At 39.1% G+C, this 16,343-nt stretch overlaps 1 protein-coding gene across 7 annotated transcripts in view; it reads left to right on the forward strand.

Annotated features, from left to right (window-relative positions):
* Positions 1-16,343, forward strand: part of BMAL1 (basic helix-loop-helix ARNT like 1) — an 84,310-nt gene that overhangs the window by 27,813 nt on the left and 40,154 nt on the right. For 5 of the 7 annotated variants that reach the window (XM_048853944.2, XM_048853941.2, XM_075129429.1 and 2 more), the window contains 2 exons: positions 9,891-10,038; positions 12,148-12,168. In XM_048853944.2, coding sequence (XP_048709901.1) covers positions 9,899-10,038; positions 12,148-12,168 — 161 coding nt within the window. In that variant the 5' untranslated portion in view covers positions 9,891-9,898. Of the gene's footprint in view, positions 1-838; positions 921-8,920; positions 9,049-9,890; positions 10,039-12,147; positions 12,169-16,343 lie in introns of all 7 variants that reach the window. The other 2 variants (XM_048853940.2, XM_048853943.2) reach the window with 2 other exon arrangements.

The raw sequence follows: 16,343 nt of genomic DNA on the forward strand, positions 1-16,343 counted from the left end.
TGTGGAAACTGGCAAATCATGAAGGGCTACTTGCCTGATAAATAAGGAGAGCACAATGTCATTGTGTAACCTTCTTAGTTTTTGAGCAGTAACTGATGCTACGTATGTTCGTCATTTAACCAAATAGGCCCAATGCCCCACTATATTTTCAAATTAAATCTTTAACAAAAGGATATTTCCCAGTACATCTGGATGCTGAAGAATGCTGAGGACAACAAACAGAAACATAATAAAAGATTAGGCTTTTTTCTTAAACATTCTGACTTTTGGAATTAGCAGTTATTTTCAAAAAGAAAAGGAGTACTTGTGGCACCTTAGAGACTAACCAATTTATTTGAGCATAAGCTTTCGTGAGCTACAGCTTACTTCATCGGATGCATACTGTGGAAAGTGTAGAAGATCTTTTTATACACACAAAGCATGAAAAAATACCTCCTCCCACCCCACTCTCCTGCTGGTAATAGCTTATCTAAAGTGATCACTCTCCTTACAATGTGTATGATAATCAAGGTGGGCCATTTCCAGCACAAATCCAGGGTTTAACAAGAACGTCTGAGGAGGGGGCGGGTAGGAAAAAACAAGGGGAAATAGTTTACCTTGCATAATGATTTAGCCACTCCCAGTCTCTATTCAAGCCTAAGTTAATTGTATCCAATTTGCAAATGAATTCCAATTCAACAGTTTCTCGCTGGAGTCTGGATTTGAAGCTTTTTTGTTGTAATATAGCAACTTTCATGTCTGTAATCGCGTGACCAGAGAGATTGAAGTGTTCTCTGACTGGTTTATGAATGTTATAATTCTTGACATCTGATTTGTGTCCATTTATTCTTTTACGTAGAGACTGTCCAGTTTGACCAATGTACATGGCAGAAGGGCATTGCTGGCACATGATGGCATATATCACTCTGGTGGATGTGCAGGTGAATGAGCCTCTGATAGTGTGGCTGATGTTATTAGGCCCTGTGATGGTGTCCCCTGAATAGATATGTGGGCACAGTTGGCAACGGGCTTTGTTGCAAGGATAGGTTCCTGGGTTAGTGGTTCTGTTGTGTGGTATGTGGTTGCTGGTGAATATTTGCTTCAGGTTGGGGGGCTGTCTGTAGGCAAGGACTGGCCTGTCTCCCAAGATTTGTGAGAGTGTTGGGTCATCCTTCAGGATAGGTTGTAGATCCTTAATAACACGTTGGAGGGGTTTTAGTTGGGCAGTTAAATATTGAGAGTCTTTCCCCATCATCTTTTGAGTATAATTAAGAGTATGCTTTTCAGCCTACTGTTTGAGAAAAGGAGAATATGATTAGCCTGTTGTTAACAATCACATCTATAACTGAAGACATGGTATTTAAATCCATTTAGTGTAAATTTTGATACAAAAATGGCCCTTCAAGTTTTTCATTACCAGCAATGTTGAATATAATAAAATATTTGATCTCTAAATTTGCCTAACTTATCCTCGAGGATTGATGGATCATAACATCTAATGTATGTCTGTGGTATTTTTATTTAAAACAAACTGGGGTGATATTGTAGAGGGTTTTTTGACCAGAGATCAGTTGGCGCTGAGGGTGTAGGAGCAGAACACTTACTGAGGGCTTTTGACTCATATGAAGGAGGAGGAAGCTCTTTTAGACTTTGTGAAAGCTTTCCAACCTGCCTCTAGGAATTATCATCCAAATCAGAAAAGGAATCCACAACCATAAATATAAATGTCAAATTTTCAACTCCTCCAGATATGTCTTTAATTGAAATGAGGTGGTGTTTGAGGAATAAAAGGGTAGAAATCTAGGATGTAGGGCCTCATTATATGCCATGTCTTTTTCTTCCCCAGATGCAATAGAATATTTTATTTGTTCACCTTTAGGCATAGGAGCAGAGGGCACACACATCACTTTTGACAATAAGCTTTTATTTGTGGTAGAGTTGTGGATATGTTTTAAATAGCCATTTGGATTCCAAATATCCCAAACTGTTATAATCATATCAATCTCTTTAACAGAAAATTTTGATCTATTACTTTTATTTCTGTACAGTTTTATATATAATGCAGGCTAATAAGAAATATAGAAGTTCAGAATTTTGAAGAATTATACTCAACATAGCTAAAAAGGACTGATGGGAAACTTAAGAATCTCTGCAAAGGTCTGTTTCCAGGAATAATGTATAAGCAGGAACAGATTCTTTAAAAATTAGTCCTGCACTTTATAAAGAGGATGAAAAACAAATGTAATGTTGAATACCTTACACAGCTAAGTAGGCAAATACATTTCTTTTAAAAGCACATAGATACTCTTCATAGAACAATATTTAAGAAAACAACCACCCACCAAATAAGTAATACTAAATGGATACATACTGTAAACCAAGGCATATGTCAAAGAGGAGCAGAGGATATGTACCTCTCTAATAAATATTGTAATACTGGACAAAAGTATTACAGTAAGCCAGTTGTACAGTCCCCCTGAATAAGTCTAATATGGCATGAACTGCACAAATCACAATGTTCTTACTTATCAAATTTCCATACATAACAGTATCTGGCATTCGGTATATTTGGCTCCATCATTTATACTATGTATAGCAATCTCCATGTGAAAGGAAAACTAAAATTCCTGTGCCAAATGAAGAGCCATGACAATTAACTGTGGCTTAAAGTTTCCAACTTTCAGAAAGATCTGGAGTCATTATGGATGCTAGATAAATGTATGCATCAACTTTATTTCCTTCAATTGATGAGGCATCTATTGTCATTAGATTACTCTATGGATTTGGTACATAAGAAACCTATCTACTTTGTCAATATATAAAAGTAATTTGTAAATATCTCTTCCATCCTCCACACAAAAGCTAGCAAGATAAACTATGTTTTCCTCCTGGGATATGGATCTGTGATGACTGGTAACATATACTGAGGGAATTTCATTTTCATAGAGCATAACGCTCAGTGTTCAAAACTATCCTTGGTGAAGAAGCAGGGCTGGAAAATAAAGTAAGAGGCTGTGTTGTATCTAAATGTTGACTTACATAAAGTGTTCCCCTTTTTTTAAGCTTGAATGTTATTCAAATCCACTAGAGTAAATGGTATAATATGGCCAAAAGACAGCAGATTTTCTACTTTTGGCTGCAGATCAGGAGCGACATGGCTCAATGTGTGCAAATCAGGAGATTTATCAGAGCCAAGGCATTCTCACTTGATAAGCGATTTGATCCAAGACCTGTTGAAGTATTCTATTTATTTGTCCAAAACCAGTTGAAGTAAATCGAAAAAGTTGACTTCAGTGGGCTTTGGATCAGATCTTTACTTAGAATAATAGAAATGCTGCAAATCAGATGTGCCCACACATTAGGACAGCTTTGCATCACTGTGTTAGCCACAAGGGATCCTTTAGGTAGCTCAGAGCTGCTGGAGCAGATCCTGTGCCATCTCCCTCTCCTGTGGCTGGTACATAGGATACAGTATTAGTCAATTACAATAGAGAGCTTAGAAACAAAGTTTACTGCCCTCAACAAATTATTTTAATAATTTAGAGATGGATTCTGATACCCTTACTCAAACTGATAGCACCTGACTCTCCAACTGTATCATAGAGTAAGGTGCTATTCAACATGAGTAGGAATACCTGAGTCTAGCTCACAGCATTTTAAAGCTGCTTCAATCCCTTAGTATATATTACCTCTCTATTTATTTATTTAATGTTGAGAGCCAAGTACTATTTCCCCTCCCACACATGAAGGAAAAAAAGAGTCTTCAGAAAGATTGAAGTAAGTGAATATTAAATACAGAGTGCCAGCATAGGTTTTACAATTCCTGTTAAAACTAGTCCCAATTAACACCTGTGGCCCCAGTTAAATACAAAATGTAACTATTAATATTATGTCATACAGCTTACAGTTAGACATTATTCCTGTGTGAAATTTCAGGATGTCATGGTGAGCAAAATGTCTTCAGCTTTCTTTTAAAGTAAAATTGATTTTTTGAAATTGAAAACACAAAATATCCAAGATCAAACCCAGTTGGTCTTCTTTAAGCCAATTTTTAAAATATTCTTGTATGTCTAGCTAGTCCATATTGTGCAATTTTCAGCTTCTGAGACATGAAGTATTACTATGAAAAGGAAATGAAGAATTTCCTTAATAGATGCAGTTATCTGACTATTTTTGGTCCAGGCACTTTCCATAAACAAGATTGGTGTCCCCTCAGTTATATTTCTCATGGAAACTATACCACACATTTATTCTGTAATTGTGAAAGAATGCTTTTATGTTATTACATGCTTGTGATTCACAACAAGGCTCCGTGAAGTTTCTTTTGAAATAAATAATTGTTGTATGATGGCAGTAGTAGAATCTTGCCCTAGGCATTGCTGAAGCTGGCAGTGCTTGCGTAAAGAGGTCTTGACTCCCAGATGGGTGCCTAGGCAGAGTTAGTTGACCTACTTTTGCTCTGACCTTGATTTGCTCAGTGAGGTGTTCCTGTACTCGTGATCAGCTTTGCTGTATGATTAAGCCAATCACGTGACAACTGGCACTTAAAAGGAAAACAAAACAAAACACAGATGAACAATTAGGATTTGTTTTTTAGTGTCTGATTTGCCTCTCTTGAATTTCAGTGCAGCTAATAGGAATGAAGATAAAATACAAGAAAAATAATGAAGTGTTCAGATATAAAGGGAGAGACTGCAGAGAGAAGATGCATAATGTGGGGCAGTGACACCATGCTTTGGTTCTTTTCTACAAGGAAGTTTAATCAGGAAGTGGCCTATATGGCATTCTTTCAAGTAGGTCCTTGAAGTATCTTGGCAACAAGCTCAGGGTCATAATTGGAAGAATTTGACTGTGTTTATGTCTGTGGGTGTTTATAGTGTGTTACAGTAGTGTAGTGTTGCATTATTTATGGAATTTTTTGTACAGTTGAGCAGTTATCAGCTGGAAGCTGAAAAAAGTTACAAAATCTACCTTTTAACCAAATTTTTAAAAAAGCATTGTAATTAGTAACTATTACAAGGCAGTTGAGAATTTATTACGGGAGATGCTGGTAATGCACTGATTGTGGGGTTGACAGTGTTTCCATTTTAAACCTCATTTCAAGGGATTTATAACATGGCTGTTTAAATGGACATGAGACTGAAATGTAAGATTCTGGTTTTCAGGACTGATGTGAGCATTGTGGGAGGGATTGTTATACATTTTGTTATAAGTCCATATAGTAAGTTTTTTTTTTTTGTGGGGGTTTTGTTTTGTTTTTCATTTAATTACCCAGATCCTTTAAAATAGTTTGCTTTTAGGAACATTTTTAATCCTTCAGGTAGATGCTTTTGCTTTTTATAGATTTACAAATATTTTAGTAGCAGCAGAATTAAATGAACATTTAATTGCTAGACTGATTATTTATTATCATTGAGATGTATAGACGTATTTTGAAATGAACTTCAGAATGTAGCTTTTTGTGTGAAAACTTACTCATGCAAAATAAAAACATGCTGTTCCTAAAGCAATCTTTTGTTCCTAAGTACTGCTGGAGTCTTTTAAATTGGTTTATTTTAGATGCCATATGTGATGCTCAGAGTTTATCTCAGGTTGGAGGATTGTGCCATGGATGCACAGTACTCAAGCAGCATAGTGACCATCTGGATGAGATGGTACTTCTAGCATTAGATGCTTAGCTGTGTTACCGAGAGAAGAGAAGCAAAGTAAGACATGGGGGAGGGGAGAGTGATGAAGAGGCAGAGGTGAAGAGACTAATTCAGTGGTTTTCAAACTGTGGGTCACGACCCAGAACTGGGTAGTGGAATGGAAGGGACTGGGTTGCGGCGGCTCTGGTCAGCATCACTGACGGAGCCATTAAAAGTCCCGTCAGTTGTGCTGCCTGGCTAAGGCAAGCAAGTCCCTACCTGTTCCGACACTACGCTGCGCCCCGGAAGCAGCCAACAGCAGGTCCAGCTCCTGGGCCGGGGGCACAGGGCTCCACGCGCTGCCCCCGCTCAAACACCGACTCTGCACTCCCAACTTAGAGTTGGCCTGGGATCAACTTGCCCCCCAGGGCTCAGACACATACATCACCCACTGAACCCCTAAAATATGCCCTGCAAATCAAATCTCTTTTTTTTCATAAGATCTCTGACTTACATTTGCTGAATTCCAATTCTCACCAGTACTTTTTCATTCATTACACGATATTTTCAAAATACTTCTATAACAGCATATTTCTTTATTACTGCTTGTTTGAATATCTGTGTTTTACAGCCATCATTTAACACAGACCCAATGCATGTTTTTAAGAGTTGGAATTTAATCTTCAGATTTATGTCCCTTCTCATCAGATGTTAATATGCTCTTGCTATTCTGGTGCTGACTTCTGCATCTGATCTTTCACCTTCTGTGATGATGCTTCCTTAAGTAGCAATAAATTCTCATTTGCTGTCCAGCTGGGTTGTATCAGCATTCAGATATGCTTAAATCTGGTAAATGAGCAGTGCACAAAGTTTTGCCGTAAGACGACATGTCCAAAACCTCATTTACATGAGTCCGTACAGCCACAAGGTGTAGAACCAATAAATGTTACAGCAAGGGCAAAAATCTCACTTTGACTAACAGGGCCAACCAGAGCGTGGCCTCACTGTATGACTATTAAAACTCCTGATATTAATATTTCTAATTTTGAGATAAAGCTGCAGAACAAGATGCTGAAGCCCACCAGAGTCAGTCAATGCAAGGTTTCATGTTGCTGTTCAGACTTGTACTGCCCACAGAACTATACGAACCTAACCTTCATTTATGTATAAACAAGCCTTCTAAGTTTTAATCAGGCCAGAATAATTAAAGAAGCGAATAATGATCCAGAAGAAGTTTGCTTCTTTCAGTCTTTCCTAGAGACAAGTTAATAAACTGTCAGGACTGCTTGAAAGCAATAGTTTTGTGTAATGATGGTAAAAGATTGTGCTATAGGGAAAACATCCTCCTCCCTGTATGAATGTTTTGTCATCATTTTTCTCATAACTTTATTCTGCTAAAAGCGTTCAGTCCTTCATGATGGAGTATGGTGCATCTCATAATTTTCCTACTTTTTTAATTTTCTTCCATCAATCTGCCATACTGCCAGTTCAATTTCTGTAATTTTTTCTCCTTTGTTATATAGCATTTGGCATTGTTACTGGATTATAAAAGTTCTGTTTGCCTGGGACGAAAATATGCTATTAAGGTTTGACTGTCCATAGTATGTAACTCTGAAACAGTTTGAGTTGTCAGTGGATGCTTTTTCTCTAGAAGTGAGGAGAAACTATGTTAATGTGCTATATGCTATTTGCCTAGTCTTAATTTTGAGGGCAGAGTTAGAGTTGTTTTGGTGCAAGTAGTTTTAAAAAGTTTAGGATGTTTGATAACTGACACAACTTAATTTATAAAGTTCGAGAATCTTACTGTTTTATCTGATGGGGAAGAGGAAGTTTAATCCCAGATGCTGCAGTCATAGGGGCCTTGTGGCTGGATCAGAGCCTTATTTTGTAGACCACTCCCTAACCAGTACTCAGTATTTCTTTTCAGTATGGTTGTAATTTCTGTTTATCATGCCACTTTATTATAGTCTTTGCCTTTTTTAAAACATGTCATGTAATTAAGAATATTATTACAAGATTTTAGCATATGAAGATCAAAATATATCCCTGCCTTCTTTGTTTGAGATTAAGGGCCAATCAGCCTTTCTGTACAGGGTGAGGGTGGAAGGAGGGGCAGCCAGGAATTGGAGGTCTCAATTCATCATTGCACCTTGTGTAGTCATTTACATGAGTGAACAGTTAGTGCAAAGTGCTACCATTCTGATTTAGCAGTGTGTTACGCTCACTTTTCATTGGTGTAATAATTGCACCAGGTACAAGGTCCAAAGAATTTCCTGTTAGTCATGCCATCAGGATGGTGCAGGACTTGTCCCCAATCAGCCTAGAGCAAGCATGGAGCATAGCTCTCCTAACCAGTAGCTATCCCAAAAGATGCCAAGGAAATTCCTATGGATGTTTGGAGGGCTCTGTGCTCCTGACCCAAGCTTCCTCATCGCCTAACTAAGCATGACTCTGATAGAAGCCTTGCTCCCATTTATTCCCTGTCTCTGCTCGGACCAACAGTTCCTCTCCTCTATATCCAGTTGTTTGACAGCACAGAGCAGGTTTCCATTTAGAAATAACATGGTCAAATTCAGTATTTTATGTGGAGAAATTTCAAAGAGCTAATCATGTTTTCCTAGTATTAAAAAAATAGTTGGTTTCCCCCTATTTCTGTGTTAAAGATACAAATAAACAAACGGGAATACAGTGACACCTAAGTAGATACAAAGTGCTCTCAAATGCACAACATAAAACTGATGTCTTTTCACTTATAGTGATCTCAGATGTTCTTAGAACGCTAAGCAAATTTCTGCCAAAAAATTGGAAGAAATGTGTTTAAGTTGATATGTCCATTTGAAACCCATTTCCTTGGCTTTATTTTTGATTACTTATCTCCTTTAACTGTGCTCCTGCTTCTAATTAAACCACTAATATTACTGTATGTATTCAAAGATTGTAAGCTGCTTCAGGCAGGGACATTACTTGTTGTGAGGTGCCAGGTACACCTGTTGTGCTATATAGTTAACAGAAGTTTTGTGAAAAGAAAAAGAGTACTAGTGGCATCTTAGAGACTAACTAAGGTGCCACTAGTACTCCTTTTCTTTTTGCGAATACAGACTAACACGGCTGCTGCTCTGAAACCAGAAGTTTTGTGGTTGATCACGGAGAATTAAAATTTAGCTGTCTTAGACAGCAGTTTTTTGTTTTGTTTTTGTTTTTTATTTCTAACTAACTAACACCTCCCAGGACATCTTTGTCAAACTTAATTTTAAAAGGGGTTGGCTGGACATATTTTAAAAGAGATATGGCTCTTTTGTTTTCTTCGCATTCAGGTTTTTGAAATAGCTTGACTAACAAACAGCAGAGCATGAAAGAAGTTTTAAGGTGATTGCTGAGGCAGAATCAGCTAGCAGATTGAGTGCAGACCTTTTCTTCTAGGTTGGAGCTAGGCTTCCAGAAAGTAAGTTTTAAAGTAAGAACTGTCCATTGTTATTTAGTTGCTGCTGATATATAGTTACTTTGGATGTCTAATATTTTATTACATACAGTATTCTGGCAGTGTTCCTTGCGAAATATAATTAAGTGGGTTATTTGGTCTATAGTACTCTAAAACATTATTAAGGCTAATTGATTTCTTTTGCACCTCTGCTCAGTCTTTTTAAGCCATCTCAGAGTTTTTTATTTGTTTTGTTGGTTCTCTTTCCACTCCAGCTTTTTACTACCTTACACCTTTATGTTTTCCTTAGTTCCCTCTCTAGTACTTTTTATCCAATTCACCCATCCTCTGCCACATCTTCTGCCTTGTTTCTTTTCCCTTATATAGCTGTTACGATGCTTTGATCTATTTTTTAAGCCTGCCCCCACTTCTAGGTATTCCACACTTATTGCTTATGTGTTTGTGCTTAACAGATCGCAGTTAACAATGTAGTGTAAGACAGCATTTTAAGAAATTGATTATGTTATGTTACTTAGCCTGGCACATCCTGGCAGCTGTATGAAACATTGCTTGACTTTAAGTCACATAACTTTTAGAGAAAACTGTCTTAGTTATATACTATTAAGTATTTGTCATACGTGTTGTTGAACACTGTTAACTAAAAGAAATTTAATTTCTCTTCAAAATTTCGTAAGTGTGCTGGTTTTATAGTGAACATAAATTATGTAAATTCATCTCTAGCAAATTCTCTTAGCTTCGTTTTTTTGGGGGGTTGCTTTGTTTAAAACAAAATTTGTAGGTTTTTTTCTTTTTAAATATAATGCAAAAGTAAGGGACCCACATGCTTCTTTTTTTGGTAATTCCAGACGATCCAATGGCTGACCAAAGGATGGACATCTCTTCTACAATTAGTGATTTTATGTCACCAGGACCCACCAACCTAATCTCCAGTTCCCTTAGCACTTCAGGAATGGATTGCAATAGGAAAAGGAAAGGAAGTTCTACTGATTATCAGTAAGTATGATTTCTATTAATTTTAACTCAGTTGAGAGGAATACTTATCTTTTCTACCCTATTGCAGTTTTGCTATGAAGAAGTAATGTGTTTTGGCATAGTTTCTTGAACACATTTGATAACCTGTGTTTATATGAATATTGGAACTTCTGTAAATAAAAGCTTTATCCCAACAGAAAGGGGAAATTCCTGGCTTTATAATAAAATAAAATTTCCATTTCTAGTGCTCATGTGTTGAGGGAGATCAGAACTTGAACCTGTAACTTTTCCAAAGTAGAATATTGTCCTTCCTGGACCACAAACCAATGTAATTTTAATGGCAACATTTGCAGAGCAATTCTATATATTGGGGTGAAGTTCTTAGGAAAAGGCAAACATTTTTCTAGTAGTTTGTTTTATTTTTTCATTTGAAAACTGCTCAGAGATTTGGAATGTTAGAAGTCACGCTGATGCAAATGGATTGGGCAAAGTGGTTGACTGGTTATCAAATGACTCAGTACTTTGACATGACCATCAGCACTGCATGTTTGGGATGTTTATGCCTGGAGGGTATATGTATATGTTATACATAGAAATATTAACACATTTGCTTTCTTTTAAGTTTTGGCTTTAGAAATACTCACTCTTTTTCTTTCTAGCCTTGTTTAAAGCAAGGTATATCAAACAGCAATATTACGTATAGACTTTTTTTTAGATAAGTTTTAGCAGTTTCTAAACTGTGTTTTTCTCTCCATCTGGGGCCTCTACAGTTGGATTCATGGTACTAAGTATATCTGGCTTTACAGGCAGAAAAACATGAGAAATAGTATTTAAACTTCGTAATGTTACAAATCTTAAGTAAGGTCATACAGTAAATCAATGTCAGAACTGAGAGTAGACCTCAGATGTCCTGTTGCCTGGTTCTTTGCCCTGACCAGTGTTCTGTGATTTGCTCTAATGCCCAGGTAAAACAAGGCTGAGCCAAGCAGTTGATCTAGTAGGAATTTGATCAGGACCCAACTCTTTGTTTTTAATGAAAGATTCTATTATGTTCCTTTTTTTACTGTCAATATTGTAGGGATACTTACAGTAGATATATGAAGCTGGGAAATGAATGCAGATAATTTAGACCATAAGGATTTAGTATGCCTAACTAGTAGGAGGAAATGGAAAGTAGGACATTTTTAGGAAAGAGAAGATTTTAGTCATTTCTGATGAATGTCAGAATAGATAATCCATATTCTGTAGTAAGCACCTCAAGACCAACCCAAAGGCTTTAAATCACTTGTAAAAGAGTAAAAGTCAGAATAATTTACAGGAAGCTCTTATCGATTATTTAACACAATTATTTCCATTTGGAGTATAGCCCGTTTTCACACAAATCTGTACAGATTCTTTCGTCCTAGTTCCTGAGTCTGGACAATTTTTTAATCCATATTGAGCATGTCAGTTATGAAGTAAATTAAGATCCTTTGAGTAGGATCCCTGAGGACAGTTTCTACTTTAGGGAAATCCAAATTCAGAATTCTAGTAGTCTTTGGAGACTCTGGACATATGTACTGTATACATTTTCACCTGCAATATTCATTTGGCCAGCCTTTTTGGAATAAAATTGCTGTTCTAAATTTAAATGAATCTTAGCAGATTTAGCTGGAGCATTCTTTATCTTATCAACTTCTGCTACCTCAAGAGAGCATTTTTCCATATTTATCTTTCTGAATGGATAGCACTGCTGAATTCCTCCTTTCCTGCAGAAAGACAAAGTCTGCTCTTGGATATGTTCTAACATTAATCTCAGGGGTAGAATTTGTACTTAAGAGTTAAATAAGTGATAGAACACACTGATTCCTTAAAGCCTAAGTTTAATAATCTTTGACAGTTCTCTTCTCCTGACCATAAGACACACCATAACCAGGAGGGAGTTGCTCCCTTTGGAAGTAGGTTATAAACAATTTTATCACTTTAGATTATGAAAATTATTTGCTTTTCCAGACTCCAAATTGCATGTCAGTGTATATGAATGGGGAAAAACTGGAAATTAAGACAAACAATAGCAATTAGCAGAATGTAGTCTAGTAAGCACTAACGCTCTTTGTACATTGAGTAATAATTTTTTCTTTATCTTTCCAGACTTGATGGATTTTCCTTTGAGTAAGTATAAACAATAATCTCTCTCTCATTCCCTCCCCCACAGAATATCTGTAACAAAGTTTTTATTTTTGATTGAGACTCTGATGACCTCAACAAACTACTCAAGTTCTGCTCTTTTTTGATGATACGGAATGTCTTCTAATGTACAGTTTGGAGTACTCTACTCCTCATGCTAAAAATATGCTTATTAGATGAGCATTGAAACAAAGTTGTGTAAATTGAATACTATGCCTACCATGTAAGGGACCAAGGAACTTATAGGATGCTTTGGAAGCTGCTAGAGCAGTATAAAGGTCCTTCAGTGGCGATCAGAATTGGACCCTTATTTTTGAGATCCAGATTTTTCAAATGTGACTAATGATTTTGGGTGCCAATCTGAGATGCCTTAAACGGGAGTGATTTTCAGAAAATGTGAGCACCTACTTTCTGAAAGTCAGCCATTTCAGATGTCACAAGTTGGGCACCCAAAACCACATTTTGGGTGCCCATTTGGAACCAGGAATGGGTTGAATAAAGATTGCAGGAGACAAATAAGGGCGGGATCCAGTGCAACAGCAATGTAAAGTCTGCTCAGGTGCTCAGACAGTCCTCTTTGGTCACTTCCTGGAAAGGGTTGGTCACTTACATAGTGAGTAGGAGCCAATCAGGCATCCGCACATCTTGGGTATTCCAATGGGACTTTCTGGGGGGTGTGACCTTCCAGGATTGATGAGGTGGTGCTTCAACCATCTCCCTTGCTGGCAACGGGGGAGTGTTAGAGACCCAGGTTGTAGACCCACTGAAACTGAGAACCTGAACCCCAGGATTCTTATACTTAGGTGTGCTCCCTTCTGGGACGCCACTGGGCCTGGCTTGTTGGGATGATCCCAGTAAAAATTTTCCACTAGCTCAGGGGCATAGACGTGGGTCATGGGGTCTCAAGATCATCCCTTGGGATGGTAACCTTTCCAGTCTATGAAGTATTGGAGGCAGCTTCGCTGCAGACAGGAGTCAAGGATTTTGTGCACGATATATTCTTCATGCCTCTAAATCTTGACTGGTGGGTTGTTGAGACCAATCCAGGAAGGGATTCTCTATGCAGGGCTTGAGAATTGATGCCTGGGACACTTGGTGGATGCAGAGGGACTGGGGAAGTTGAAGCTTATATGCGACTCTGCTGCACCCTATTTGCAGGTTTGGAAAGGACTGAGGAACTAATTGTCTAACTATTAAGAAGGCCTGATCACCCTGACGTGATTTGCGATGAGCCAGATGTTCTGGTTCACAACAAACACCAAACATTCTTGGTGTTACCAGCCCATAAACAACTTGTAGGCTTTTTTAGCCTCAGCCAGGTATTGCGGAGTTAATCTTGGATATGGTGAATTCACTGGACCCAGTTGATGGCCACCAGCTTTGGGGAGTCTGTGGGTAACACAGGGTGGAAATGGAGATGATATCCAAAATTTGAAAAGAAGGGACTCTGCCCAGAGGAGACATGATCGGCACCATTGTAGGAGTACTTGATGTATGGTAACAGGGAGATTCTGTTTTCCCAATGGAAGTTAATAAAGCACACAAGTATTGTTCCAATACTTGACTTGACTCTCTCCAACTGCCCACTGGTCTGGGAGTGATACGCAGTGGGGGTGGATGCATGAACATCTATTAGTTGGATTATCTTCTGTCAGAATTGAGACACAAATATTGGCTCTCGGTCAGGGATGATTTGGTCTGAGAGCAAATGATGTGTGTCACCAGCAGCTGGGCTGTTGTTTTGGCCAAAGGCTGACAATCACAGGAAATGAAATGGGCCATTTTAATTAGTCAGCCTACAACTATGGTGTGGCCCTCAGAGTGTGGGAGCTTCACAGCAAAGTCCAGAGTGATTGAGATCCAGGTATGGCCAGAGTCTCCAGAGATATTAGGTTCTTACCCAAGGTGTCCTAGTATGAGCACATATGGTGCAAGAATCTGCAAAGGCCCAGACTTCCACATGCATACCAAGCCACCAGAAGAAATGAGTGATCGTGCAAAAAGTCTTGAGGCAACCAAAGAGGCCTGCGAATGGGGCGTCATGGCATAAATGTAATGTCTCTAACAGGGCATGCCCTGGCAAAATGTATATGTACCCACTGGCATATGTCACTCCCATCCCATGTGGATTGTTGCACTTTGGCCATTCCCTTCCTAGGTGGAACCTTCCAGAAAGGTCTTCTTGAGCAACTGTCTGAAGGATGGTTATCAGGTCACGGTGTAAACAAAGTTACAGGGCTTCAGGAGATGGGGTGGTTCTGAGTTGGGCTCCTTGTTTTCTTGGTAATATTCCCCTTTACATAAGAGGGTGTCTGCTTTCCCATTGCTGGTTCCTGGACAGTATGAAATGGTGACGTTAAATCGGGAGAAGAATAGTGCTCACTGGAGCTGTCTTTGGCTCAGGGCCCAAGCCCTCTGGAGATACTCATGTTTTTGTGATTGGGGAATACCTGTACTGGATGTCAAGCCTCTCCGGATAGTGTCACTACTTTTTGAAAGTGGATTTAATGATGAGCAGTTCTGTGTCCAGTATTTCATAGTTCCGAAATTCAGTGGTGTAAGCTTGCATCAATAATGTGCACAAAGGTGTAGTACTGATTGGGACAGGATAGCCTATTGGGACAGGACAGCACCCAGAGTTATACTAGAAGCATCTGTTTCTACCAGGCTGTTAGTATATGTCTGTTAGTCTGTAAGGTGCCACAGGACTCTTTTGCCTGTTTCTACCATGAACTACTGATTGGGGCCTGGATGTCCTAAAATGGAGGTGGTTGTGAAGGCAATCTTGAGCTGATCGAATGCTTATTATGCTTCAGATGACCAAATGAACTTAATGGATTTGTGGAGAAGGGAGGGTGGGGGGCTATTTTTCCTGAAAAGTTTTAAATGAATCTCTGATAAAATTTTGCTAATCCCAGAAAGTGTTGCATCTCCCGGAGAGTCTGGGTGCTGCCTAGATGTGGATTGCTTCAATTTTCTGATGGTCCATTCAGATTATCTGAGGGGGGAAATGATATACCCCACAAACTCAGAGGATTGCTGGTCAAATGTACATTTATGGAGCTTGACATACACTCCGTACTTCTTTCCAGGATGAACTGGATGTGATCACTGTGCTGCTCAGGAGTCTCAGAAAATATCAGTGTATTATCAAAGTAGAAAATTACAAACTGGGCCAGACTGTCCCAGAACATGTTGTTGACAAAGTGTTGGAAGGTGGCAGGAACATTGGTTAACCCAAATGGCATAACCAGATACGCCAAGTGCCAGAGTGTTCGAAATGCGGTCTTCCATTTGTCCCCCGATCTAATCTATGCTGGTTATACGCCCTATGAAGGTCAAATTATACACCAGTAAGGCCCAGGGATCTTCCTGGGAGATTGGACAACAGGAGGGCCCTGTTGATTAGTTTTGACAAGATCCAGTGCGCTCTTTGGCTGGAGAGGGATGTGCAAGGCAATGTGGCAGAGCTGGATTCAGAGTCAGAAGTTGGTAGCCAGAAGATGAACTGGGGTCAGAGATGGAACTGATAGCCAATGGTCAGGAGAGGAGTATAGGGACAGGAGCCAGAAAGAAGACAAGGATCAGGCACGAAGCAAGGCAGGAACAGAGGGTAAGTGCAGGAACAGAACTGGAGCAGAGCAGGAACTGGGAAGAGTGATTTCAATGCATATCTCAGGGGGCGGGTGAGAGCAGGATCTGACCCGGCAGCAACATACATTCTGCTTGGTTGCTTGGACAGCCCACCCTGGTCACTTCCTGGCTTATGTAGTGGGCATGAGCCAATTGGGCATTCTGATAGGACTTCCTGTGCGGGTCTGTCCTTCCAGGATTTGTGAGGTGATGTTTCATCCGTCTCTCTTTGTGGAGCTGAGGGAGTGTCGGACCTCAGGGCCTTCACCATCCCAGGTTCTAGACCCACTGAAACTGAGAACTTGCACCCTCAGATCTTTACAGGTAGACTCCTAGGTTAGAATCCACTGGTAGGAGTTCCCTAGCACCAATGTACTGAAGTCCTTTATGAATATTAGCTCACAGATGAATTTCAAAGCAAACCCTATATTGAGAGGTACTTCCAGATTCCCATTGAACTGATATAGAAAAGACTTTAAAATGTAGAAAATGAATTGTGGTGCTCTGAAATAGGAGATCAAGAACAA

This window comes from Caretta caretta, chromosome 6, assembly GCF_965140235.1.
Source record: "Caretta caretta isolate rCarCar2 chromosome 6, rCarCar1.hap1, whole genome shotgun sequence".
NCBI classification, from domain to species: Eukaryota; Metazoa; Chordata; order Testudines; family Cheloniidae; genus Caretta; species Caretta caretta.